Here is a 25660-nt window from a genome sequence, read left to right on the forward strand (position 1 = left end):
TGTTTTCAAAGCCCTTTATAAGCATGACCTTAGAGAGAGCTGCCTTTCAGAGCTGGAGGAAGAAATCAACTGCATTCGGAGGGTGGTGACTTTTGGACACTTGGATTCTGTGGGAACTCTTGGCCGAAATGCAGACTGCAATAAAATTGGCTGTGAAAATATTTCAGGAGCTTCCTTTGGGTTTCCAGCAGCCTGGTCTGGGAGCAGTCTGTGGGGACAAGGAGCACAAAGCAGTCACAAAGCAGTTGGAAGGCGTTTTGGGCACGAGGTGACCATGATGCAGCTGTCCTGGCTGCTGTGTGTTTGAGCCAAGCAGGGAGACACAGAGGGTGATGCACCCGCTTCCAGAGCATGGTGTTCCTGCACAGCCCCACTGACAGCTCAGCAGTGTCTGCAGCCATTCCCGTGCCCACAATTTGCAGCTCATTGCCTGCATGCAGCCCTGGGGATGGCAGCCCTGCAGCCCCCAGCCTGCTGCCCCCTACCCTGACATAGGAACAGGAGGAAGGGGAATATTGAGTGCAGCTCACAACAGGCAAACACCACGTCGCTCTCCTGAGCAGCAGCTGCCCAGAGAACAGCCAACCCCAACCACTGCCGTCTGACACAGGAATGATGCCAGCACAGAGAGCTGTGGACATTTAGTGTGAATTTAATAGAGGCACCGTGAGTTACCAGCAGCCAACACTGGGGCCATGGCGCTGCAAATGGCTGAAATCTGCTGTGGGACATCGGGTGGCAGCAGGCGGGGAGGCAAGGAGATCCCAGCAGTGCCCTGCTTTGGGCTGCGCCACGCGTGGGAGAACCGCAGTGCTGTTTGTCACCAAACAAATCCTGAGTGATTTCCACATCGCTGCACGGCATTTCAATGGCAGAAAAAATAACACCAGAAATTATCGGCTTCAGCTCCTCCCGTTGCCTCCTATTTGCTGCAGCAGGAGCAGTGCTGGACCCTCTAGAGTTGCCCCAGCACAGCGTTGCGGCCTCGTGGTGCAGCCTGAGGCCAGGACTTCTCCCACTGGGGAAGCAGCACGTGCTCGGTGGGTCTCAGCACAGCACTGTGCTCTGCACCAACCTGCCTGCCAGGCTCAGTGCCACAGCGCTGGGCAGAAGGAAGCAGCAAAACCAGCACGGCCCTGTGCTAGCCCATCTCCATGTCCGTTCCTAAGGAAGCTTTCCCCAGACTCCTCTTGGCACGAGCTTTGGCTCAGCACACACCTTTGGCTGCCAGTGGATTTGGTAAAGACGTTTCGTATTTGGCAACATGGCTGCACTCAAGGCCTCAGCACAGCTTCCAGTTGGCAGATTTTATAGAAGGCAGCAGTGAAAACAGGCTGTCCTTCCAAAAATACTTCAAGGGAAACGTTTACCAAAGACAGCTCAGCAAAAACAACTGCAACAAACCAAGTTTTGTTTTTCTTTCAGGATGGGGAAGAGTGCATACGGGTGGCATCAGCTGAGGAGCGCTGGGTCCGCCCCACGTGCCTATGGCAAAAACAAATAAGGACAGAAAATATTCAGTCGTTGGGAAGAGCCAAAGGGAACACGTTGGAAACACACTAGAAACAACAGAATTCCATAAACAAGGTTCTAAAGTCTGTGGCTGGCAGCATAAAGCAGCAGCTTTGCTGTAATGTCACAAAGAAGTAAACTCCAAAAGGTGTCTATGAAATACCCTGACTACAGAAAGCAGTGCTGTAAGACCCGTGGCTGTGCACTCTCTGTACAAAAGGAGAAGAATCACGCCAGCAGGCATGCCATGTAAAAACAGAGAGAGCAAAAGATGGCCTTCAGGTGACCAGCTCTTCCTCACCAACAGAACAGATACGTCCCCTGCAGTCCCAATGGTCTGCAGGTTTATTTTTGGCAGATTGTAATTAAAATGATCGTCGTGGCGTTAGAGAGAAGCCACCAAGAGGCATTGTTCTGGTTGAAGCACGTGTGCTCGGGGTGCAGGGATGCTGCAGGGCCCTGCCCCCCTCCCCCCCACCAGCCACACACTCTGCTGGGGGCACTCGGCTCTCATTAGCGTTCACGCTTCTCATCAGCAAGGTACAACTTCTGGTTCCTAACCAGTCCAGTCTCAGAGGCAGAGTAAAAAAGTCCTTGTGAAGGTCTAGAAACACTTTGTGTTCCTATGAAGATCAAATCCAAGCACGTGCAAACGCTGTTCCTGGTTGGGTGCGTTTCGCCCCCGTTCCTCCGCCATTCTCCTGCAGACAGACTCCATCCCTCTTCCATTCTCCCCCTTCCAGTCCTCTCCGGAGCCTTGACAAACCTCCCCTCCATTTTTGTCCTCCACATTTTTCCTCTGCACATCCTTCCTGCCCTTCCCTCTTCCTCTGGCGCGCCCGGTTCCTCTCCAGCTATTTTCGGAAATTGAAGATGTCGTGTGTTTTCACTCCTCTCCTGCCTTCACCTCCTGCCTTGGGAGAAGAATCCTCCACCAGCCCCCCATAGGGGCAGCCCTCAGCTGCGGGGTGGTGACCAGAGCACTCCACTGCAGGGATGAAGCCGCTGTCCCACATCCCCGTCCCACACAGCTGGCACAGGTCGTGCAGACTGCAGGGGATGCGGGGCAGCAGGTGGAACTGATAGAGCAGGCTCCTCGCCTAGAGGGGAGAGAGACAAAGTCATTCCCGCGTGCCAGGGTGCGGATACAAAGCACTGGGGTTGCCATCGGGCCCTGCTCAGCTCTGTGATAGGAGTCAAAACGTGGGGCACCCCTCCTGAACAGCCAGCTGGAGGTTAAATGGGGCCTGGAGGCATTGCCAGCAGGTGGATTTAGCAGGAGCTGCTCTCAGCATGGGATTCCTGCCCCTCGGCACCGCAGTGCCTGCATCTGCCCTGCAGCCTGGGCTTGGTGCTGCTGTGTGCTGGCACGTCCCAGCAGCATCACCCTGTTCTTGCTGGCTGCAGGCAAGCAGGGGATACAGGAGGTGAGGAAGATGAAGCACCGGTCCCTGGTTTTCTCCATGCTCTGACTCATCTCATGGGCCTGAGAGCCCACCTCAGCATGCAGACATTTACCTTCCTGAGTACGAGCTCTCCGTTCATGTGCATAGCCAGGTTGCCGAAATGCAGCAGCATCTGATCGGTGGCCAGCTGTTGTTCAATGACATCATCCCCATAAATCACCACGATGGCCACACAGATGAAGAGGTGGAAGTAGTCTGTCTGCAAAGAGAACACGGGCTGGGTTACAGCAGGTGGAAGCTGAACTCTGGCTCCCCACCCTCCACAAGCACGTCCTGAGGAGAGATTTGTTGCTCCTTCCAGTTCTGCTTAGTGGTGCTCATAAAGGAGTTGTTGTGGATTCTGAATCACAGCTGAGTCAAAGTCTCTCACCTTTAAAGTGTGGGAGTGTGGTTTGGGCCACAGCTTTCAAAGCAGACTGGTGGCTCTGGGAAGACATTGTCCAGCTGTTAAAGAGGAGTCTGAACCTCAGAACGGATGGTCAGCACATTCTGAAAAGCATAGGCATCCCCAAGCTGGGGAGCAGCGTCCATCCTTTTGTTCTACAGGTAAATCCCTTTGGTAGTTACAGACTCTCTGAAATACCTACAGTCTCCCCACAACATCTGACAGGGAAAACTGCTGGAAGATGCCCACAAGGAACACAAGCTTGTGAAACAGACTTTTCAGGTGTCAGTGCTGCAAATGTTCAAATTAGGGGAACCTGCACTTTGATGAATGAACAGTTTTGTAAATGAAGCAGAGCCCTTCGGAGCCGATCTGTCTGTGAGCATAAAGTAGCTCAGGCAGCTCCTCAGTGCATTCACCAGGCAGCTCCACGTGCAGTTTGTATGACTTCCCATTTCTTTCAAGGTTACCTCCAGCAAATCAAAGCAGAACCCGGCAAAGACAAAACCAAGCTGTCACATCTCAGCTAAGAGAGTGCTGCGGGAGAGGGAATGCCTGCAGTGTAACTTATTTCGGATACTTTGCTACGAAGGGCCTTTAAGGAACCCCGCAGAGTGCTGAGGTGAGGGCTCAGCAATGCACACTGCCTGTGTGCTGCATGGACTCCCACCTGGTAGTGTGCCCAGCAGGCTTCCCACATGCGCAGAGCCTCAGCGTCAGGGAACTCCCTTTTAAAGCAGAGGAGGATCCAGCGGTGACAGAAGAGCATCTGCAGGCCGTCCTCCCCCAGGGCAGAAAGGTGCTGGTAGAAGCGTGGGTGCATGAGCCTCAGCAGCTCCCGCAGGTACATCTGCAAGAGATGCACTTGGCTGAGCCACTGCCTGTGTGCCAGGACCCCCAGAGCCCCCCCACGTCCCCAGCACAAGCCAGGCCTGCTAACACTGGTTTGGGTTTTGTCCTCCCACACAGAGCCCCAGCTCACGGCCCCGGCTCACAGGCAGCTCCTTACGTTCAGCCAGGAGCAGCCTGGGCCACTGCAGCTATTCCACAAAGAAGCAGGGAGGGTGAAAAGAAAATCCTCTGACTGCTAAAGGAAGATGGGGAGAGTCGGGCTGGGCAAAGCAGTACGCAGCCCTCGAGTGCAGACAGGATGTGGCTATCTACAGCATTTCATTTCAGGGGGGGCTGAGCAATGTGTGAGTGATTTTAAGAAGCCTGATGCTATGGGCACGCTGCAGAGCATAATCCATACAATGATTGCACCTCACCTGCAGCACCCCACCAGGCTTCCGTGACAGATTTACCATTTTACATCAGTGCCATCATGACCTGGACAAGATTTCAGATTTAAAATGTGTTTCCCAGGATTCTGACCAGCGAGCAACTGACATTAATGTTCAAACCTAAAAGGTTTCTATTTTTCAGCAAGGTCACTTTATTTTAAGTGACTCTGCCAGATAGGAAAGGCTTTTCATTTGGATATCATTAAAAAGATATCCATTAAAAATGTTAAAACCTTCAAAAAAGCTCATACAGAGGGCTGCAGCTCCACTACTACGCCTCATTCATACCTAATGCCCCCAAATCAGGATGGAAACAAATGAGTGAGTCTCCTCTGCCTGACAGAAGCACAGAGAAAAAGGCAGCAGAATCCTAAATAAAAGATGACCATAAAAGATTCCTTGAATCAGCATCCTTCAGCACAGCCAAGGCAACTTGACTGACAACTTATTGCCTATAATTGCCCCTGGAGTGCCTCAATCACCTGAGATTCATTTTATCCATCGGATGCTTTGTGGCTTTGGTGCATGATTTCACACAGACCAGTTAACAGCTTTACGTCATTCCTCCAGTTTGAATGAGGAAGGGAGAAATTACAGACAGGACCAAACCGAGCCCAGCCCTCCTCCTCACCAGCTGTTTCTCCATATCCTCGTCCCGGGGTGAGCTGATGAAGATGGTGTTCTGCATCAATCCCACAAAACACCAGAAAGTATCCGACTCATCCAGGACCTCTGCCAGGATTGGGGCGACCAGGTCAGACATGCCTTGTGAATACCCAATAGCTGGGTTAAACACTGCGTAGTTCAGCAAGATCCTCCTGGAGGAGACATTCAAGAGGAGAGGTGAGATGTGGAAGGCACGGCCCTTCCATCCAACCCCAACCATTCACCAGGAACACGCTGACGAGTCCCGCACCCATCAAGGAGACTCTGAGGGCTGGTCTTCCACCCCATCAGCAGAACCACAGCCATAAGCACCTGCCCACAACCCTGCTGCAGCACTCTTTACCCCACGAGCTGCAGAAGGCTCCCCCCTCTTTTATGTGCAGGGAAGCTAGGGGATGGCAGTAGTGAGAGCTCTGGGGAAGGAGTTATTTTTGCATCCTCTGGTCCAGCCATCCTATGTGTGATGCTCTTCAGTATTCCCAAGGCAGCAGCAGAGGCAGCCTGGGCCACGGGGAGTTCTGGAGTTTCCTACGTGCTCAGTAGGGCACTGTGTGGGACGCTGAGATCAGACACATCACCTCATTGTTTCCACATTGGGGTTGTTTTCCCCTCGGAAGAACTGGTTGCTGCGGTCAGTCCTCACAACATCCTTGTCTACTGTGAACTGCACCTTGCGCCAGAAATCCTTCTGCTCATCTGGAGACATAGAAAGCCTGAAAATTGAAAGGCAACACAGGTATGTTGAGACTACAGGCACAGGACCGTCACAAAGAACAAACAGCCTTACTTCAGCTTTGGCTTTGAGAAAAAAACCCTATTTCTATACTGAGTTTTCTCATCAGTTGAAAAGCAGACAAGAGGTCTGTCTGGAACAGCTCATCTTCTGTCCAAAGGCATTATGAGAAGGGGCTTCCTGGGTTCTGAGTGGGTGACACTGTGTGTTTTGTGATGAAGTCGACGTCAGGAGCAGTTGATGATGCTCTCCACTGCTCCTTGTGGGTGTCACACCAGAACTCACCACTCTGCTGCAATTTACTCCAAAATAATAATACCACAGTCTATCTCCAGCTTAAATTTACCCACAATCAGTTTGCAAAGCACAGATAACTTCCTTAAATTTGACATATCTTCTTCTTCCCTATTTTTACATCCAGATACATTCATGAAGAAACCTAAAATCCTGTTTTCACCTTCAGCCTGCTAAGCCTAGCATGTCAGGCCATAGCCTTGCCTGTGGTGCTGCTGGTGCTGCTCCAGAAGCTGGGTGAGATAACATTGGAGTAAGACTGGCTGTGCTGAGAGCAAATCTGCACCCCTCACCTCTGTCCCCAGCAGCTCTTTGGAGTTAGAAGCTAAAGAGAGGGGAGCAGCCGAGGCTGAGGCCACTCTGTTACCTCTTCTCCTGGATCTCAAAGTACTCCTTCCTCTTCTGCACCCTCAGTGCCTCCCTCTCCTCAGAGGTGGACTCGTAGCTGTAGTAGTGCAGCAGGAAAGGCCACACTTCCCCACGGATGGACATATCGATCCCACCAAAGAAAATGGCCTGGAAGGAAGAGTAGAACCATAGAATCATAGGAAGGTTTGAGTTGGAAGAGATGCTGAAGGGCATCTGGTCCCACCCCCCGCGCTAAGCAGGGACACCCACAGCTCCATCAGTGCTCAGCGCCCCATCCAGCCTGACCTTGGCTGTCTGAACAGAAGTTAGGACCGGTTCAGCTTTAGCATTCCCAAAAACAGCAACAAGGAACTGCCCGCCACTGTGCTGCGTGGCTTTGCAGCTCTCTCCTGACAAGTGACGCCTTGATTCAAGCTCCTGCAATTTGCACATGTTTAGAGGGAAAGTGCTGGCCTTCTATTCCCAGACGAGACACAAATCGGGCTCATTTCAATGTCAATAACCCCCCCTGGAGTGGCTCTATGATTAACGTGTCGTTCTCATGTCACGGCTTAATCCCCAATCTTGGAGACACCGCATTTCACTGCAAACCCCTCTCAAGACCCGGACCCGGTGCTCCCCTGAAAGCCCCGCATTCTTTCATACAGTCATCTCAATTTTTCTTTCTTTGATTTGCTCACAGCACGCAGAGCACAGATGCGTTGGTTTACCCATCCTGCTGCCTCCTTGGGATGATGCTCAGATCTCACCTGCAAGCGCTCTGCGGTCCCACCAACACCTCTAACCATGCACCACGAGCAACCTTCATCCCCTCCAACATCACCTGCCCCGAAAGCAAACCAAGCTTCCACTCCAGGACTCTGCCCAGCACAAAGCAGCAGCCTCAACTCACCTTCTGCAGCTTGTACTCCTCCTCCACCTGCCCGCAGTGGTTCAGGTGGCTCAGCCATGCTGACACGTCGAGGCGCCGATATGCGTTCTCCTCCGGGTGAGTCTCTGACGAGGGCAGCTTGGGCCGACGGATGGAGAACTGCATGCATGTCTTCTCATCAGCGAGCTGCTGAGCGAGGGGAGCGAAACAAAACAAAACAGAACAAAAATGAAGGCGGGAGGCAGATAGCGGCACAGCGGGAGACGTTGGGAGCAGCAAAACCTTTCCCTGTGGTTCTTGTAGCAGGCACAGCACTTAGCAAGGTTGTTTTCTTAATTCCAACCATTACAATAGCACGAGTGATTAGAATAATTAAAAATCGGAGCGCCACAAAACAGCTTCATCTTAAAAAACCACCAAAAACAACACAGTTTCCTATTCCTCCCCCCATCTTATCCCTGACCTGAAAGCGAATTAATGCTGCTTACAGCAAAACTTCACCCTGCCAGGAATGCCTGCAATAAATTACATATGATTGGCCATATACAAAGGGATTGCTGTTAGGCAAGCGGGGAACGGCACTGCCAGGCTCTCTAAGGGCACTCCTGATCCCAGTGCAAGACTGCAGCTGACATTTAATTTAAAAATCAAAGGTTGTTCAATGCAAAAAGTGAGCCCATGCAACCACAATAAGAAAAGCAGCAGGGGTCTCTGTGGGAAGGATGGAAATTTAAAAATCACTGTTACTAATAAGCACATATAGTATCTTAAACAGATAATTAAACAGCTCTTATCACATTTGTATGTAGATTGAACAAAATATGGCAAGATGCCTTGTCAAAACATTTTCAGATGCAGTATGCTATGCTTCACAAAATGGATGAAAGGCTCGGACAGCAGTGCACTGCTGCATTGGAAATTGGTTCCCAGCCACCTCACCACCCAGAGCACAGTGCTGATCTACCTGCACACCACAGCCAGCAAAATTACCCCCTAACGAGGTTCCTGCCTTATCTGCTCTGCATTCCACAGGCAGAACAGGAATGGATGAGGATGAACAAACACAACCAAGACCTCCCAGCTAACTGCTGGCTGTATCCCAGTAACAGTCGGTGCCTTGCTGCCCTATTTAGTGATGGAACCTCACTGCTTCATTTCCCCAACTCCTTGTGAGAAGTCCCCTGCCCCACCTTGCCCGCTACCTGCTCCTTCAGGTGGGTCTCGGTGCAGTACTTCCACTGCTGGAACACCTCTGACACTTTATCCAGGCCTCCATGGTGAAAATGGAAGATCTTGTACTGGCTCTCCCGGCTGGCGACCACCAGCTGCCCACAGGTGCATGCCTCGTCGCTGTGGGGAGGGCAGAGTGGGGTTAGAATCAGAATCATACCATCACAGGATGGTTGAAGCTGGAAGGGGCCCTAAAGGCCATCTGGTGCCACCCCTGCCCTGAGCAGGGACACCCACAGCTCCATCAGTGCTCACAGCCCATCCCTGCCTTTGGCTGTCTGCAGGGATGGGGCACCACCGCCTCTCTGGGCAACCTGTGCATCAGCAGACCCTGCTATTCTGTCCCCTTCTTCCCTACAGCTTCCCTTTGGACGCTTAGAGGCCAGCACAGATCTCCCTGGAGCCTTCTCCTCTTCAGGTCACCTCACAGGGTGAGGAGGTGCCCCGCAGGAAGGGGACATTGGATTGCAGTGAGAGGAAAGCAAACTGTAATGAAGCTCTCCCTTCAAACAAGGCAAAAACCATCTTACAGCTCTGGAAGTGACCACAGAACCAGAGGAGCACTGTGAGGCTGTTCCACCAAGAGCTTCCCTCGTGCTGCTAAGAGCACCCTTACCCTCCCGATATGCCAAGGAACTGCATTTTATCTTTCCTGGAGAACAAACCCCTGAAGCCTGCCTCACGGCACCTCTGTGAAAGGTGCCTAAAGAAAGGTTACCTAAAGAAAAGGCGCAGGGATCTCATTTGTCCCAGGTCCACTCTGAAGACTCCGCAGATCTGCTCCAGGGCTCCCACCTTCTGCTGCTCCTCTCCCTGCGTTCGCCCGCTGCTCTCTGGGCTCTGGGTGCTGCCGTTGGGGCTCTCTGTGCAGCAGTGGGAACGTGGCACGTGGTCATCACATGCATCCCTGCAGCCATCACCTGTGTCCCTGCAGCCATCACCTGTGTCCCTGTAGCAGAGTGAGGGGAGAGCCCAGCAGCGTTAGCCAGGAGCTGCAGTTGCATGTGACAATCACGGCTGCCACGAGGCTATGCATCTTTCCCAGAGCTCTGACATTGGAATTCAGGGCAAGTCTAGGGAATCAATAACAGGCTGCTTACAAAAGAGATTAAATGATTTTTATTGAAATCAATGCCCTGCCATCCCAACAGGCGCTCCTGGGTTTGGTCTGCTGCACACAGAACTGGAGAGGGTGGATGTGTTCCCACCACTGCCTGGGGAGGTGAGCTGTGCACCCTGGGTATCAGCTGTGAAGTCCCTCTGAACACAGCAAGACCAAAAGAGGCTTCTCCTGAACTAGATCCATGCAAGCAAGCCTCACAAGCCTCAATTCAGACATACATGGCTTCAGGTTCCCATTTGCAAGCTTGGCACTTGGGGAGTTAAGGAGCGGGAAGTGACACATGAGCTCAAAGCCAGCCTGGAGCAGGAGAGTGAAGCAGCATGATGCAGGGAGCTGGGAGCATGCAGGGAACTGGGAGCACGCTGCACCCATGCATCCACCCCAAAGAGCAAACTGAGCTCAGAGCAAACGCCCTGCATGCCCGCCACCAGCCCCGATCCCAAAAGAAAAATATCACTGCTTTGAGAATTAAGTGAATCTGAAACTGTGACCCCTCGGTTCTTAAAAAGGCCAATACATGTGAACAATCTCAGAGCAAGCTCTGAATGGGTTCCGCTGTGAAATCAGGGTTTGCAAAACAAGGCAAGTAGCAGGTATAAAGACAGCCCCCTGCAATGCCACTTTATGCAATGTTTTCTAATCCGCTTATCTAACAATGTAGGCACTGAACGCTGAAAATCACACACTCAGCATGCATCTGCAGCACAGCACATCAGTATGCCTGCCGAGCCCGGCTGCGGTGCTCCTGCACAGGGCCGAGCCCCGCGTGCAGCATCTGCCCGTGGTTCAGGTCACTGCACCCCAATGGCCGGGGCTCCGGACATCCCCCTTGGCTGTGGGTTACATTTTTAACGGTTCCAACGGATGGCTCAAAGCCTCAGCGCCCACCCGCATGGGAAACAGCCCCCAAAGCCCCTTCCTTCACTCCGCAGCATTGTGCAGGGACAAACGCTGCTTGGCTGCCAGCTCGAAGAGCAGCTCCATGGCTCCATTGGTGATGATGTGCTGCTCTGTCTTGGTGTGCCCGTGCAGCACTTTGGTCTCAATAACGCCATGCAATGCTGCAGGCTTGGGGCATGGTGGTTGGAAAGCTGCCTGGGGGTGCTGGGGCACAGCTGCCTGAATGTGAGCCACCAAGAAGGCGGCCAACAGCATGTAGGCTTGTATCAGAGGTGGAGGCCAAGCTCTGCTCCCACTTAACAGCAATGGGATGAGAGGCGATGGCCTTGCACTGCACTGCAGAGATTCGGATTGGACAGCAGGAGAAATTTCTACTCGGAAAGAGCAGCCAGGCACTGGCACTGCTGCCCAGGGAGTGGGGGAGTCACCGTCCCTGGGGGTGTTCCAGAGCCATGATGCTGAGGACTGTGGTGAGTGGGCATGGTGGGGATGGGTTGGGGTTGAACTTGGAGATCTTCAAGTTCTTTCCCATGGAAATTGTACAGGTCTTTGTGAAAATTCAAGTGCTATTTTCAGCTCAAGCTGCGAAATGTAACACCTTCCTAAAGCTCTCTGTAGCTCACATGAATGCAAAAATAACAGGAGTCCTGGTGCAGGGCAGCCGTGTGGGACTGCTTGCTGTAAGCAGCTGGTATTTGTGAAGCAACACTCAGCAGGCACAGCTGGTTCCACAGGATTGCCCTGGAAGAGGTGACTCAAACCAACTGTAAGACTGAGCAGAGGTTCTTGTGTCTGTGTGCAGAGCTGAACAGAGGCACAGCGATGGCTCACTGGGATCTGCTGCCCCACGCACACCGTGTGCGTTCAGGCACTGTGGGAACTGAGGGGAAAAAATCCTCACAGTGTTTAGGGTCACTTTTTCCTTTATACATCAATATTGGGGCAAAAAAGTACGATAAAAAGGAATGGAAAGACTCTAAACTGTGGGTCTACTTCTTAAAGCACTGTTAACGTGCCCAAGTAGTGGAACGTAGCACTAACAGCACTGGTTCTGTGGCTTCTGGGGAGTTCTCCATCCAGGCACACTTGATGTGCAGACACAAGGGAAAAATTTTACCATTTATTATTTATGAAAGCCAGACTATTATACCTGCTGGATGAGGGATTTGCACCAGTGCAAGGCAAAATGCTGGAGGAATATTTAAGAGAGAGCTGGGGCCGTGGGAGCCAGAGACAGCAGACTGCCAGGAGAGCACATGCAATCCCCAAGGGAACAGAAGGGACAGAGGAAAAGATTATCAGGCGAATTAGCAAACCTAGAGGCAGGAAGCCCACGGACACAGCCACAAGGCCAGTGACACCTTTTCTCTTTGCTCAAGTCCCATCACTCTCTTGTTACAAAACACATCTCAGTCTTGCTGCTGCAAGATCAGGGAGTGATGCATTTTCTCCCAACCATCAGCTGCAGCAATCAATGCCTCTATGCTCCATGAGCTTCTGCAGCATCTACAAAGCATAATGCCCGCGTGGGGCTGGCCCTGTGCTTCAGCTGCAGCAGGAACTGCTTGGCAACGGGATGACTTACAGCAGTGGGGCAGACCTGCAGGAATTGTGGGGCTGACCTGCAGCAGTGGGGCTGACTTAGCGTCCAGCCAACACGCACCTGCTGCACAGAGACAGGAAACCAGTTGTTATTACTGTTACAGAGCCAGGGCAGAGACCTGCACCAATTACATGGGAAGGCTATTTTAGCGACAAAGATCTAATAACTCATTTTATGACAAGATGTGACACGTGTAATTATAAGAGGGAGGATGGCAGACGGGATGTGGCAGTTATTGAGTGCCTCCCAGCCGCCTCCCAGAGTCTCTTGCAAAAGCCAAACCCTCTCCCCTTGGCTCTCCATCACCACTGCATTCAAGCACACCTCCAGTAATTGCAGCCTGCCTCACAGCCCCATCTATTCCTGCACGCTGCCTTGTGAAGCGTTGTTTACAGACAATAAGCATCACCATAATGTATGAGCACCATGAAATGGGAACAACGTGCCCTTTCCCTCCCCAGGGCTGATGTTTCTCTGCTTCTCCACAGCTCCCCACAGGCACTGACCTTCCAGTTCCGATTCTCTCCAGCAAGGTGACGCAGCTCACGGCAGCATCAGCTGCCTGAAACGCCAATGACAGATGGCTTCAAATAAATAATCCATCAATAAAAGTTCAAAGATATCCCAAAATGCCTAAACGCTGAGTGCGGCGATGGCACAAAGTGAGGTCAGGTTGGGTAGCTGGAGCCCAAATCTATTGTTCTGATAAATAAAAGAGTGTCCTTGACAACATACATGTATAATGAATTGTGAAACGTGCTGATTTCAGCAATAGATGAACAAAGTGCAAAAGAACACAGGTAATATGGAACAAAGCAGTTTGCCAAAACAGCCCTGCTTGCACCAGATGATGCTGCAGAGCGATGGAAGGACACAGGCAGGGCAGCAAAGTCCAATGCCAAACCCTGACTGGTGGGAACATGTAACGATGTTGGGAGCCGTGCAGAATTCCCCCTTGGGCTGAAACCATGTGGAACTGAAGCCCCTCTGCCTCAGAGAGCCCCAATAGAATCAATCCATGTTAACCTGCAGGGAAGGGGCGGATAGGAGCCTGGATGAGCACACAGCCAGGAATCCCAAAATGAGATGTGGGAACACCCTCGTGTGGAGGCACACACAGAGCAAAGCCAGCAGTTCTTCCCACTTGTCAGGGAGACTGCTGAAAGCCATGAGGACGTCACAGCACAAAGTACGTCAGTGTCAACATGGACTTCCCAAAAGCCTGTTCCACAGCTTCCCATTGATCTGTTTGCTTTCAAAACATAAATTTCCCCATGCTGAACTGCACTAAATGAATGCTATTTAGTAGCTAATTAACTTTCTGTGCTGAAAAGCTCCCTTAATTGCACTTCTTTCACCTTTTTTAGCCCGTGTCCTCTGGGGAACCTCAGCTGTCCTACGGCATTTGTTCTGCTCCTTCCTATGGCACTCAGCGGCTCCCAGAACTGCAGAGGTTTGTAATGAACTGATGTGTTCTGCCTCTCCTTCCTCCTCGCAGGTCTGCGATGTGATGCCCTCCAAGTACCCAAAAAGCAACACTTAAAAAAATGCCTGAGATGGAAAAAGTGATTTCTCAGCAAAGTCCCCAAAAGAATGTTTGCTTTTCAGCCCATTTGGGATGAGAGAAGGGCACCTTTCTTACCAGTGTTTATTTTATATTTTAAATCAATGCCTTATTTTGCTTTTCTCTTTCAGTTCTACCCATGCAAAAATAAAATCCTATACTAATTATGCTAATTACAATCAAGCCTTCACACCGCCTGTCCCTTGGAAGACCCAAAGATTACCTTTTGTCTTACACACTTGGCTCTAAGCAGTGGATGGGGAATATTGGGCAGCTCTCTGCCAACACCAAAGCCGTGCACCTCTGACCTGGCCCGCTACCACTGCCCTCGTGCTCAGATTGGGAGCCCAAAGGAGGTGGATGCTCTGTGTTAGAAGCAAGAGGAGTGAATTACTGATCACACCACCGGTGTGCTTAACGTGAAGCAGTCTGTGGGAGCAGACCTCAGCAGCACCTGCATATTCCTCAATTAAAATCCCAAACAAATAGCTCCACCGCCCCTTCGAGCCGTAATTCTTGATCTCAAGTTAGCTGTCACTATTTTTCTTCCACAGAGAGCTGGCAGCGAACCAACAGAGGCAAAAAAACCAAACCTGCCATAATTAACATGCTTGCTGTTCAAATATTGATACAAAGGAAGACGGAGCCGTATGCCCACACTGCTGCTCGGCTCTGCCCAACCTCACAGTGGATTGGGACAGCATAGCCCTGCCCAGAGCCCACAGCTACCCCACTATTAGGGAGCAGAGCCTCACTGAGGGACAGTGGTGTTCTTACAGGCACTGCTCCAGGTACCAGCAGCACTTCTCAAACCACACGGACCCAGAGCCAGGCCCTGAGGCTGAAATCGCCAAAAGCAGGCGAGAGTGATGCAAGACACTGCAAGAAATTACAGGAGTTGGGAACCCAGAGCCCAATTCCCTCAGCCCTGGGAACACAACCACCCCAGGCAGCACAGCAGTGAGTGTGCAGCCCCGCTGTGCCCTTACGCTTCCCCGGCCCGGTCTGCAGGGGGCTGAGAGGCACCGAGGTGCTGCCACAACATCATGATGCAACAGCAAGCTGTGCTATCCCTGGGGAGGCCATTTGCTGATGAGCTCCCCAGGAAGGACTGAGCAACACTAGCAGAGATTGCAGCAAGCGTGCCCAAGGAGCTGCTGCTTGCGTTGCATGCTGCGCCTGTAAGAGCTGTTCATGTGCACTCATGACTCCTTCGGAGCATGAGAACTTTACTGTGGTTTAGCTCCAGCATGAAAAGGTTGTTTCATGACCCAGAGAGTGGTAGTCAATGGCTCAGTGTCCTGATGGAGATCGGTGAGCAGTGGTGTCCCTCAGGGGTCAGCAATGGGACCAGTATTCTTTAATATCCTCAGCGATGTTGACAGTGGGATCAAGTGCACCCTCAGCAGTTTGCAGATGACACATCCCAGGGATGGGATGCCATCCATAGAGACCTGGACAGGCTGAGCAGTGGGCCCAGGAGAACCTCACAAGGTACAACCCATCCAAGTGCAAGGCCTGCGCCTGGGTGGTGGCAGCCCCTGCTATCAGCACAGGCTGGGGGGTGTAAAGATGGAGCACAGCCCTGCCAAAAAGGACCTGGGGGCATCAATGGATGGCAGCAGGACGTGGACAGCATGGTGCCTTCACAGCCCAGAAAGCCAACAAGACCCTGGGCCGCATCCAAAGCAGCATGATCAGCATGCACTGAGCACCCTGATCTAGGTGTAGTCCCTGTTTATTGCAGGGCCTGTAAAGCTCCATTCCAACCCAAGCCATTCTGTGATACTATAGTCATGGTTCACTGCTGCAGTGAGAAGCCCCTCACAGCTCCACTGCCCCTGGCCTGGCTAGCAGGGGACACAAATCCAAAGCATCCCTACAGAGCACCAAGTGCCTCAGCAACCAATTGGCACAGGGCTGCTGCCACGACCAGCTAAAGCGATTTTAGAAGCACTGAGTGACATCATGCAGGTGTCAGATGCTATCTCGTCGCAAGGACGTACCAAAAGCTTTTGGTTTCACTTTGCTGATGGGGAAATGGAAGCTGAGTAATCTAGCAGGGCAGCAACAGCCCAAGGCCGGGTTCAGATCCCGCTGTCCTCAACCAGTGCCCTTCAAAGCAAAGCAGATGTTTCCTGACAGATAACAGCGATAAGGGAGAAAAGGAACACAAAGAGACCATTTTATTTCCAGCATCTCTCCTCTGCCACACAAACGCAGTTCAGGATGAAGCCACTGTCTGTGCAACCACCTCCCATCAGCCGCTGCCCCCAGGAACCTGAGGGCCAGCAGGGGCACGGGAACCAGGAGGACACATCCCCCTCCTGCCCACGGCCCAACCCAGCTGCAAAGGAGCACGAATGTGTGCTGGTAATGGGGCACTGCCCTCTCCCCAGCCCCAGGAATTGTGTAAATGGGAGGAAAGCATTGATCACTGCATGGGAGCCTGGCAGCCTTTCAAACTGAGAAGAAAAAAAACAAAAACACAACAAAACAAAACCCAACAATGGATACGTTTTTATTTCCTTATGCTCTGAAAAGCGAGTTGTCGACTTAAAATGACTGACTCATTGTGCAACTCCAAGGCTTCCCAGCTCCCTCCTGCCCCTGCTCCGCTCCCTGCCTCACACACAGTGCTGAGGCTGCAGCTCCATCCTGCCCCCAGGAGCAGGTCCCAAGGGTCCAGTGTCATGCAAGCAGCCCACCTCCATCTCATCTGACCCAACACAGCCTAATTCTTCTGCAACGTCACGCTTCTCCATTTCTGATGGTACCCAACTGCATGGAAGGGACAGCCGAGCTGGAAAACCCATGCGCTGCGCCGCTGCAGCTTTTGAAATAAACACAGAGCAAAGTAGAAGTTCTCTTTATTGCAGCTCCCCAAAGGAGAGGGAAATAACCAGAAACAGTCGCTCCTCTTTGGAGGGAGGGTGGTGGCCGGGGGGCAGGGAGGGAGCTGCCGCCAGCAGCACTAACTTTGTTCGCACTCCAGCTCTGCTGCAGAGGAGCTGCCAGCAGAAAATCCTTCCGAAACAAGGAAGCCGTTTTCAAGCTCGTGGTGACTCCTGGAGCAACATCCCCTGCCCCTGAAAGCTGGGGTGAGCATTGGGAATCGGAGTTTTGGGCAAGACATTTGCAGAATATTCTGCGCAAACTCTCTGACTCGAGCAGTTTGCAAGCAGCACCCAGATCTGCAGCTATCATGCACAAGGCCCTGTGGGGAGGAACAATTTGGCACAAAAGAATGGACACACTGGACAAAAGCCTTTCAAGCCTGAAGCCCCAAACAATGAAAGGTCTGTTTAATTAATCTGTTGCAAATTATGAGAGCCACATCCACTGTAAGATGCTTGCAGGCTGCTGCCAGAGGAGTTAAAATAAAATAGAGGGGAAGGAAGGAGCAGCCCCCAGGAGCAGCAGGTAGGCAGAGCCAGCAGAGGGCTCCCCAGCAGCCAGGGCAGCATGCATGCACACAGCAGGGACTTACAGCTGAAACTGTATTTTATCTACATAAAAAGAAGAAAAAAAAAGCCCAAAACAAACCAACTGTGTTCTCTATCACAGGTCAGTGCTGTGGGACATAATGCAACTGACCTCTTTGCTATTGGACTCTGCAAACACAGATGTTATCACTAAAAAGGAGTGAAATAAATAGAGGTTTCCTAAAGTTTGTTCCAGACAACAATCTGGTTGGTGATCACTCAGTAAAACTCAGGTTGCAACACTTAAAAAAGGAAGAGCACTTTTTTTTTTGTAATAGTGACAGAAACAGCTCAAGCGTGCTCAGCATCACGTGCTGCTTCCAGGAATAAAATTACAACTCTGAAGCAAACTAAGGTGCTGGTGGCAATGGAGTTCCAATGTGCTTTTTTTGCAATGAGTCAAATTAATCACAACATTCTCTGAAAGCACGTGCAGCTGAAGGCCCAAACAGCAGCCCAGCACTGGAGGAAAACCTCACTGGGGAAGCACACCTTGGAACCAGCAAAAGTGAAACTGCAAACCCTATTTCAAGGAGTCAGCCAACACACACAGAATGGAAGAAGGAAAAGTCAGCTGTCAGAAGCTGTGTTTAACTCATTCAAAGGCCTCTCCAAGCTTTCAAGGTATGTCTCATACCATTCATCTAGTTCCCAAAGCCCTCTCATGGCCCACAGCTGTCAACAGGAGATGAGCATGCAGAGAGCTGTAAGAGCTCTCTCTTTCAGATTTCCTCTTTTCTCTCTCTCTTTCAACGCTGTTTGGAAACCTCATCCCAGCCTGAGCAGCCTGCACTGCTCACAAAGGTGCTCTGTAGGGAGCAGGGTGTCGGGGGGGGGGGGGGGGGGGACAGGGAGCACTGCCCAGCAGCCCCAAGCTCCCCATGCTCACGCTTCATGACCGCGTGCTGCTAAGATCTGCAGCAAACATGAGGCCAATACAAACGTCTGACACCACCACACTTAGGTATTCAAAAAAAATATTCAGAAAGAGTTAAACCACTTAAAACGCTTCCTTCCATAGACTTGTTCTTACTGGTATTCTCTGGGTTTGAGATTAGACCATGAACTACAGAGGCCAACTCCTTCCGAGCGTCAAGTCTCCGCGCAGCCCGCGCGTTGCTGACACACACAAAGTAGAACTTGTTTTTCCTAATTTCAAGTGTAGTTTCAAGTTCAGCTGTATCCTTAAAATCAGCCCTGGGGTGCTTCACGAACACACCTCTCACTCTGTGTGACGGAATCGAGTGATACAGCATGGAGACTGCAGGGCAGAGAGCCAGAAACACCGCGGATCAATGTGGAAGTGATCAGGTGCACAGTGATAAAGCCTTGCTTTGCCAGGGGGCCCTCTTCCCCCATAGAGTTGACTGCAGGTGCCATTGAGAAGCACTGATCTTTGGATGCACCAATGCTGACCATATTAGCTAGGTTAAACATTTCAGAATTCATATTTCTGCCCTACTGTGACCTTGTTGTCAGCAAAGCAGCCTTCCTGTCCCTGCAGCGCCTTGCCCAGAAGCCAGGCTCGCAGGATGCCAGCCAGACTCTTTGATGTGGCTTTGTACCAGCAGCTAGCACAGCACAACAGAGCCAGGGAGACCCACGGAGGACCTTCCCACTTCAAGTAATGCTGCTCCCAGGCCTCCAGGCAGCTCACCCGAGAGGCCCACACGTGCACAGCCCTGCACGATGGACAAGGCCACAGTTCAATGAGCAGGACTGGCCAACAAGCAATTTCCTGTGAATTACACAGGTGTCATAATCAAGGGGAAATTAAAGCAAGTCTGAAGCCAGACAGGATATTCAGCTCAATGTCACTGTCGAGCTTCTTGATTTCCCTTAACGTCCCCAAGCTCAGCAGCCAGCAACCCAGCAATTCACCCCAAAACTGGAGAAATGGATGCACTCACCTGGTTTCATTATCCAGAAATACAGAACTACTGCTTTTCACAAGGGCTTCGCTAATGGGAGAGAGGCAGAACGGGGAAGAGAAGGCATCAGAATCAGAGTCGAAAGTGCTGTCCCTGCTCACATCGTCAGCAAACAGCTCCAGGGAGCCCTCGTCCTCCCCTGGCTCTGGCCTGCAGTCCAGCCCTTCCTCCACCGACGGCTCTGACCTGTTCTGCTCATCCTGAGAGCTGATTGTCGATAGGATTCCTGAGTCGCTGCGCGCAGGCTGCGGGGACTGCTGGGCGCCGTCTGCTGCCACACAGCTCTGGGGCAGCTTCTCCCCATCCAAAGAAGGGGAACTGATGTAAGCCCCGTCCTTCACGAGCTGCGACACAGTCAAGATGTCTTCCTTCAGGACCGCTGCCCCTTTTGGCTCAGTGGGAGAAGCCTGCTGGGCAGTGCCAAATCCCTGAGCGTGGCGGCCTCGTTTGCGGGGAGCTTTGCGGACCGGGGAGCTCTCAGGAGTGACGTAACGCAGGGCTTCTTCATCCTGCCTCTGGATGCGCGAGTTTGGGACCCAGGCGAGGATGAGCGTGGTGCCGAGCAGCTCATCCTTCTCCATGTAGAGGCACAGATAGCCTGTGGGAGAGCAAAGCAGCAATCGGTTACAACACAGCTTCAAAGTGCCTAAGGCACAACCTTGCCCTTCCTCATCGCCTCCCCTCTTCACCACCACTGCAACAAGGGCAAAGTGCTTTTGTCATCAGGAGAGAATTCTGCCACATGAATTGCAGAGTTCTCAGCATCACTCAGTGTTCACAAATAATTTCAGGTCTGCACATGGCTTCTGCATACCCTAAATTCCCTCTGGCTTAAGTGAAGGAATTGCATACAACGCTTTCAACTTCCTGGCTGGATTACTAATCGAGAGTAAATTCTGAAATATGTTGCCACATGAAAAACTTTCACTGTTTGTTAGTTAAACAATGTCAAGTGCCAGCTGAATACTTCTTCTTTTCAAGAATATTTACCTTAGTATGGCCAAAGGGCTACAATTCTCACGGAAAGCCAATAGAAGAGTCACACATACAAAAGGGGAAGTGTGGGTCAACGTTCACAGAATAATCAGTTTTGTGAAGTTAAGCCAGTAGCCACAGCTCTCTTTGATGAAAACATGAAAGAGCACAGTAACAGATGAGAATAAAGGGATAGGGGCAGTATTTATCTTCATTTATGCCAGTGCATGCAGCCACAATCAGGTTTTATTTTCCCTCTACCAAGGGTTGGTGAGGCCACTCTGGCAATAACAGTTACAGGATGATACTTGGCTTCTCTGAACCATACACGTTTAAAAGAGCATCAGAAGTTCCTGCCCTCAAATGGCAACTGTTCATCTTCTGGGAATACAAAAGGATGTTCTGAAACAGGTAGATCTATGCTACCAGAAGAAGAAATGTTGTCAATTTTTCCTATTAAAAGAACAGCTGATAGATCAGCTTGTGGATGGCTTTCCTCGGTGCCTTGAAGCCTGCCTTCCTCGTGCCCCACTGGTGTGCAGATGTTGACAGGAACAAAGTCCCCAGGAACAGGAGAGGGTAAAAAGGCTGAGTGAGCACCCACTCACCTGGGTGGTGCTCCCCGATGCCCTGCAGCAGCTCAGGTGGGTGGACACAGACATTGTTCTTGGAGTAGATAATCTCCCCATCGAGTATGGAAGATGAAGTGCTGCTGCCACCAGGGTTCAGGGTCAGGAGGTCAGAAGCTTTAGAGGAGGCACGTCGGAGGAGTCGCCCCAGAGACATCGCCGAGGAAATGTTTCCATTATCTGTCAGCTTTAATCAGGAGCCAAATTCAGAAGATCTGTCAAGAAGGAGGAAAGAACGGTGTTAGAACAAACACAAGGGCAGTGCAGCCTGAGAAGGAAGAGGTCTCCCATCAAGTGCTGCTCATGCAACAGCCTCCAAGTGCTCTGGGCCCCTAATGTCCTCTTTGTGGGTTAAGCATGCTAAAGCATGTAATTCTGGGATGTTTCTCTCTGCAGGGAAGAAATATGGAAGCAGTGAAAAATAAAGCAAGAAGACCTTTGGTAGTTATAAAGTTTTTTCAGAGAGAAGTGACATCCCACAGACTGCCCAACAGAACTCAGCGCAGCGCAGGCACTACTGCCACCACTGCCTGCAGCTGGAACACACAGCATTGCAGCATGGTAGCTGCTGTTCTGCAAAGGGACACGAGGAGAGGAGACGCCCACTTCTGTTCCTCTGTATTTACACGGCCTCACTTTAAAGGAGCAGGCTGGCCTGACCGTGCAGCACCGTGCATTGCCACAGGGCTGGGTGCAGGTGCAGCACTCCTTGCTCACTCTGCGGTCTGCAGAGCACACGGAGGGGCAGCCAGGGGGAAGAGAAGCAGACAAGCTCAGGTTTGTGCTGTTGGAGGCATTGTGTGCAGGGAGTATGTAGGGGTGTAAGGCAAGTTCAGTTTAACACAGAACTGCTCTCATTTCTTGAACTGTGGTTCTAATGGATAAACGAGGCAGCAAGGAGGCTGAGAGGGCAAACAGAAACCAGAACTTCCCCAGCAGCAGAGTGAAAGCTGCTGGGAAGGAAAACAGCAGTCCCAGCTCAGAGTGATTTTTCCATGTGATGGCAAATGAAACCAAGTAGCTAATGGTGCCTTCGTTAAAGAGCAAGCTATTGGTTTAACTGGCAATTGCTGCATTAGTCAGCTTGAATCAGCTTTTGTTCACTGGGACTTGGAGAAGCCTCAGCCTTGCCATGCACCGAGCCCAACAGGCTCCTATCTTGGAGGAAGTCATTTGCTTGAAGATATCTACAGAGGAAGCCACCCCTCCTCTTGCAAGAATACAGCCAGTGAGCTCTGCTGCAGTTCCTCCTCCTCGCCGCTGCGTTCCAGCACAGTGCTGAGTCCAAAGCAGTGATGTGGAGCAACCTGTGCAGCATCACTGGCCCTGAGCTTCCACCACACCCACAGGAGCTCATCTGTCTAAAAAGGCAAAGCCTGTATAAGCAAAGAATGAAGGTTTGGTCGAGGTGGTTGCAGCTGTTGACCAGGGAATGCTTCCTTGAAAAAACATTGCTGCTACAGACAACAGATGGAGATGCACCTATGAAACACGAGCTTATGTTATGAATGCTCAAATGCAGCTCCCCAGGATGCAGGAAGAGGTAGAGGACTTGTCTGCCAAGAGAAGCAGCATTTAATTAGCTTTTACCTGGCATAGTGAGAACAAAGCAATAAGTAAAGACCTAAATTCCTTCTGCTTTTCAGCTTTTTTTTCTCCCCAGCAGCTTTAAGGGAGGTATCACTTTGATCTGCAGAGCATCTGTTGCTTCAGCACTGCCTTGATGTGCAGGTGGAAGGCACTGGAGGTACATGCACACATGAGCAGGTTGTGAAGAAGAAATAAAAAAGCCAGGAGGTCCAAACCATAACGTCCTGCCAACATGGAAACAGCTTGTGAACCTGCTGCTGCTCCCCAAAGGGCAGCAGCTCAGGCAACACAAACCAGCAGTACCAGAAGTACCGAATCCAGAGGGTTTGCTCCATTCTGAGCCCTTTCCCACGTGGGACAATGTCCTGAGGCCTGGACTGTGGAAAGTGGTGCTGCCAATGCCCTGGGGCTGGGGGAGGCAGCAGGACCCCGTCCCACAGCTGAGTCAGCACAGAATCTGCACCATTACAAACGTCCTTTTCATACTTTCTATTTATCCCCCTGATCTGAAGGGATTCTTTCCAACACGACAAAGCCAGCCCAGCTCTTTGGAATCCAAAGCACTGAATTAGCTGATAAGCTCCTGTAGGGTGCCAACATTTATCAAGCGCACAGACATTTTTCCTCTCCCACACATTAACTGCCATCTCTAAACACCTTCGCTGCAGCTCCTGAGCTGCCCTCACCACCTCAGCTGCTATCCCAGCCAGCACAGCCCCTCAGCCAGCAGGCAGCTTAGAGACACACTGGGCTGCCAGCCCCTCTGCAACAGCAGATGCCCTCCGCACAAGAGCCTGCCCACTTCCAGGCAGTGGCATCTCCAACAGCGCTGGCTGCCCTTCCCCTTCTCATAACCAACAAGATCCTGTTTGGTTTGGCAGACTGCACTCTCACCTTGGCAGTGGCTGTCGGACCAAATGTCGCTGCCTCCGGTTGCACAAGATCCCTGTCTGCTGAAAAAGGAATGCAAGGAAGGCTCCAGCACATTGCCACCCTGCAGCCACCCATGGGGCCTCTCCCACCAACATGCTTGGCTCAGGGGCACTCAGAGATGTGCTGCAGCCTACAGCCACGCTGACAGTGCTCCAGGCCTGACAGCAGATCTTACATCTCCAAGGGCAAACGTTCTGTACAAGAGTGTAATCACTTCACAAGCAAAATAAGCCAAATGACAGGGCTCCTGAAGGGAAACACGAGGCTCACAGCACACCTGTGCGTAAAGGAGAAATGAGAGCTGTCAAAATCAGCACCAAATTTGAGCATGAAACGTCTTAAGAAAGAAAACCACAACAAGGTTTTTTTTCTTTTTCTGCCTTAATAACTTGAAATTGATTTTGCAGATTAAAGGAAGAGTCACTGCGCAGTGGAGGTCTCAAGCCCAGTAGGAGTTACTGCTTCCTCCTGCTCCCCTTGGGCAGAGCAATCGCTCCATCTGCACTCTGGGCTCTGGATGGCAGAGCACAGGGACACAGAGCCAAGTATCGACCTTCCCTTTGCACTAAGAAAAATAATAGCTATCCAACCCACCAGCTATTAGCTAGAGCTATTTAAGATGCCAAATCATGGGGGAAAAAAAAAAAAAAAGTTTACCATGGGGAGCCATTCTGAAGTCACTCCATTTTGCAGGAAGAATGATGTAGGTCACCAAAAGCTTTTCCTTTCCAACCTGCAGGTGCAGGCGGGGCACAGAGCAAAGGAGTGACAGCAGCCACAGTGAAGCATCCTGCCTGCTCCCATGCAGCAGGTTTCACTGAGATGAGAGGTAAAGAAGGGACAGCAGACTGCACGCTGCAAGTTTGTGACTCAGAGATAAAAAGGGAAACAAAATGCCATCATCGACGCCTGCTGGCTGCTCCCAGCCACACCTGCTCAGGCATAAAAAAAGCAAACACAACACTTACACGCCTCCAGCCCTAAAAGTCAAACGGCAGCATGAAATGATTTGCTCCTGACGTCCCTCAGTCCCAAGATTAGCCATCCAAGATTAACCATCATTTCACTTAACTCATCGTTTACTTAAGGGAAGTGCTGGTGTGGTAGACAACATAACGGCCTTTTATCGGCACAGTTCTGCAGCCGCTGCCCTGTGACTCTCACAATGCCCAAAGAACAGCTGAAGAAAGCCCAGAGTCTGTGGCCACACAGACCAGGACTCACTAAGCAGCCTCAGAGATGTGCCCATGCCCTCCAGCGAGATCTGCCAGCAGCCCTCAGGGCAGGGCAGCGGCTGGCACGGATTCTCCAGCTTTAGCTATGCGATCACAAGGATGAAAGCAAGTCCCGCAGCCTCAGAAGCCGCTCGAAGAGGCAGCAGCAAGCCGGGCATCCCTCCTCTGAGCTGTCAGCAACAGCCAGTCCTCCCGTTCATCCCGTTCTCTCTTCAGAGACCTTTCATTAGTTCTGTCACCGAGTGCATCCATCGAGACAGTCGAGCGCCTCGCACGGCAACGTAGCGCTGGGGGTACGGGGAGCCCCGATAACGGCAGAGGACCGACGCTCCGGGACACTGGAGGGCAGTTCGGGAGGGACGGACAGACGGACGGGGAGGGGAAGGGGGGGGAGATTGGAGCAGCGAGGAGGGGAGAGACAAAGAACGGGGAGAGCGCGTGCTGCTCCCGGCACCGGGCTGGGAGCTCTACCTCGTGGGCCCGGAGCGTGGAACCACGGCCCGCCGAGCGCCCCTGGGCTGCTACCGACAGACAGGGCCGGGGAACTTCCCCCCGCCCCATTCGCCCCGTACCCACCGCGCGCCGTGCGGGGCTGCCGGGCCGCCCTCCTCCTCCTCCTCCTCCTCCTCTTCGTCGCTCCGCGCGGCCCCGAGCTGTGCCCGCCCCGCCCCGCCCCGCCTCACAGCTCCCGGTAACCGCCTCCGTGCCGGCGGGGAGCGGCGGAGAAGGACGAAAAAGCCCCGCCCCGCTCCGTTCCGCCTCGCCCCGCCCGCTCCGGCCCCGTTATCCCGGTACCTGTGCCTGCAGCGGGGCCGGGGGGCAGCGCTGAGTTGAGGCGGCGCGGTCCGTTCCCCCCCCCGCTCCGCGGGGTGAGGTGGTGCGG

The 25660-nt window shown here is 52.0% G+C and overlaps 1 protein-coding gene across 8 annotated transcripts; it reads right to left on the reverse strand.

Annotated features, from left to right (window-relative positions):
• Positions 1-25653, reverse strand: TBC1D16 (TBC1 domain family member 16). Of its 8 annotated transcripts, none has more exons than XM_048965054.1 (12): positions 25573-25653; positions 20999-21234; positions 19395-20013; positions 9528-9758; positions 8770-8929; positions 7601-7768; positions 6707-6855; positions 5891-6025; positions 5278-5464; positions 4034-4213; positions 3031-3177; positions 1-2612 (listed from the first exon to the last, which is right to left on the reverse strand). In XM_048965054.1, the coding sequence occupies exons 2-12, from the start codon at positions 21174-21176 to the stop codon at positions 2367-2369; spliced, it is 2400 nt and encodes a 799-aa protein (XP_048821011.1). In that variant the 5' UTR covers positions 21177-21234; positions 25573-25653; the 3' UTR covers positions 1-2366. The 8 variants fall into 8 exon arrangements, with proteins under 8 accessions (XP_048821011.1, XP_048821016.1, XP_048821015.1 ...); XM_048965059.1 differs by lacking the exon at positions 25573-25653 and adding an exon at positions 25354-25480 and having other exon boundaries at positions 9528-9737; XM_048965058.1 differs by lacking the exon at positions 25573-25653 and adding an exon at positions 25354-25480 and having other exon boundaries at positions 7601-7765; positions 8782-8929.
• Between the last annotated feature and the right edge of the window lie 7 nt (positions 25654-25660).

Source organism: Lagopus muta, chromosome 18 (assembly GCF_023343835.1).
Source record: "Lagopus muta isolate bLagMut1 chromosome 18, bLagMut1 primary, whole genome shotgun sequence".
Lineage (NCBI taxonomy): Eukaryota > Metazoa > Chordata > Aves > Galliformes > Phasianidae > Lagopus > Lagopus muta.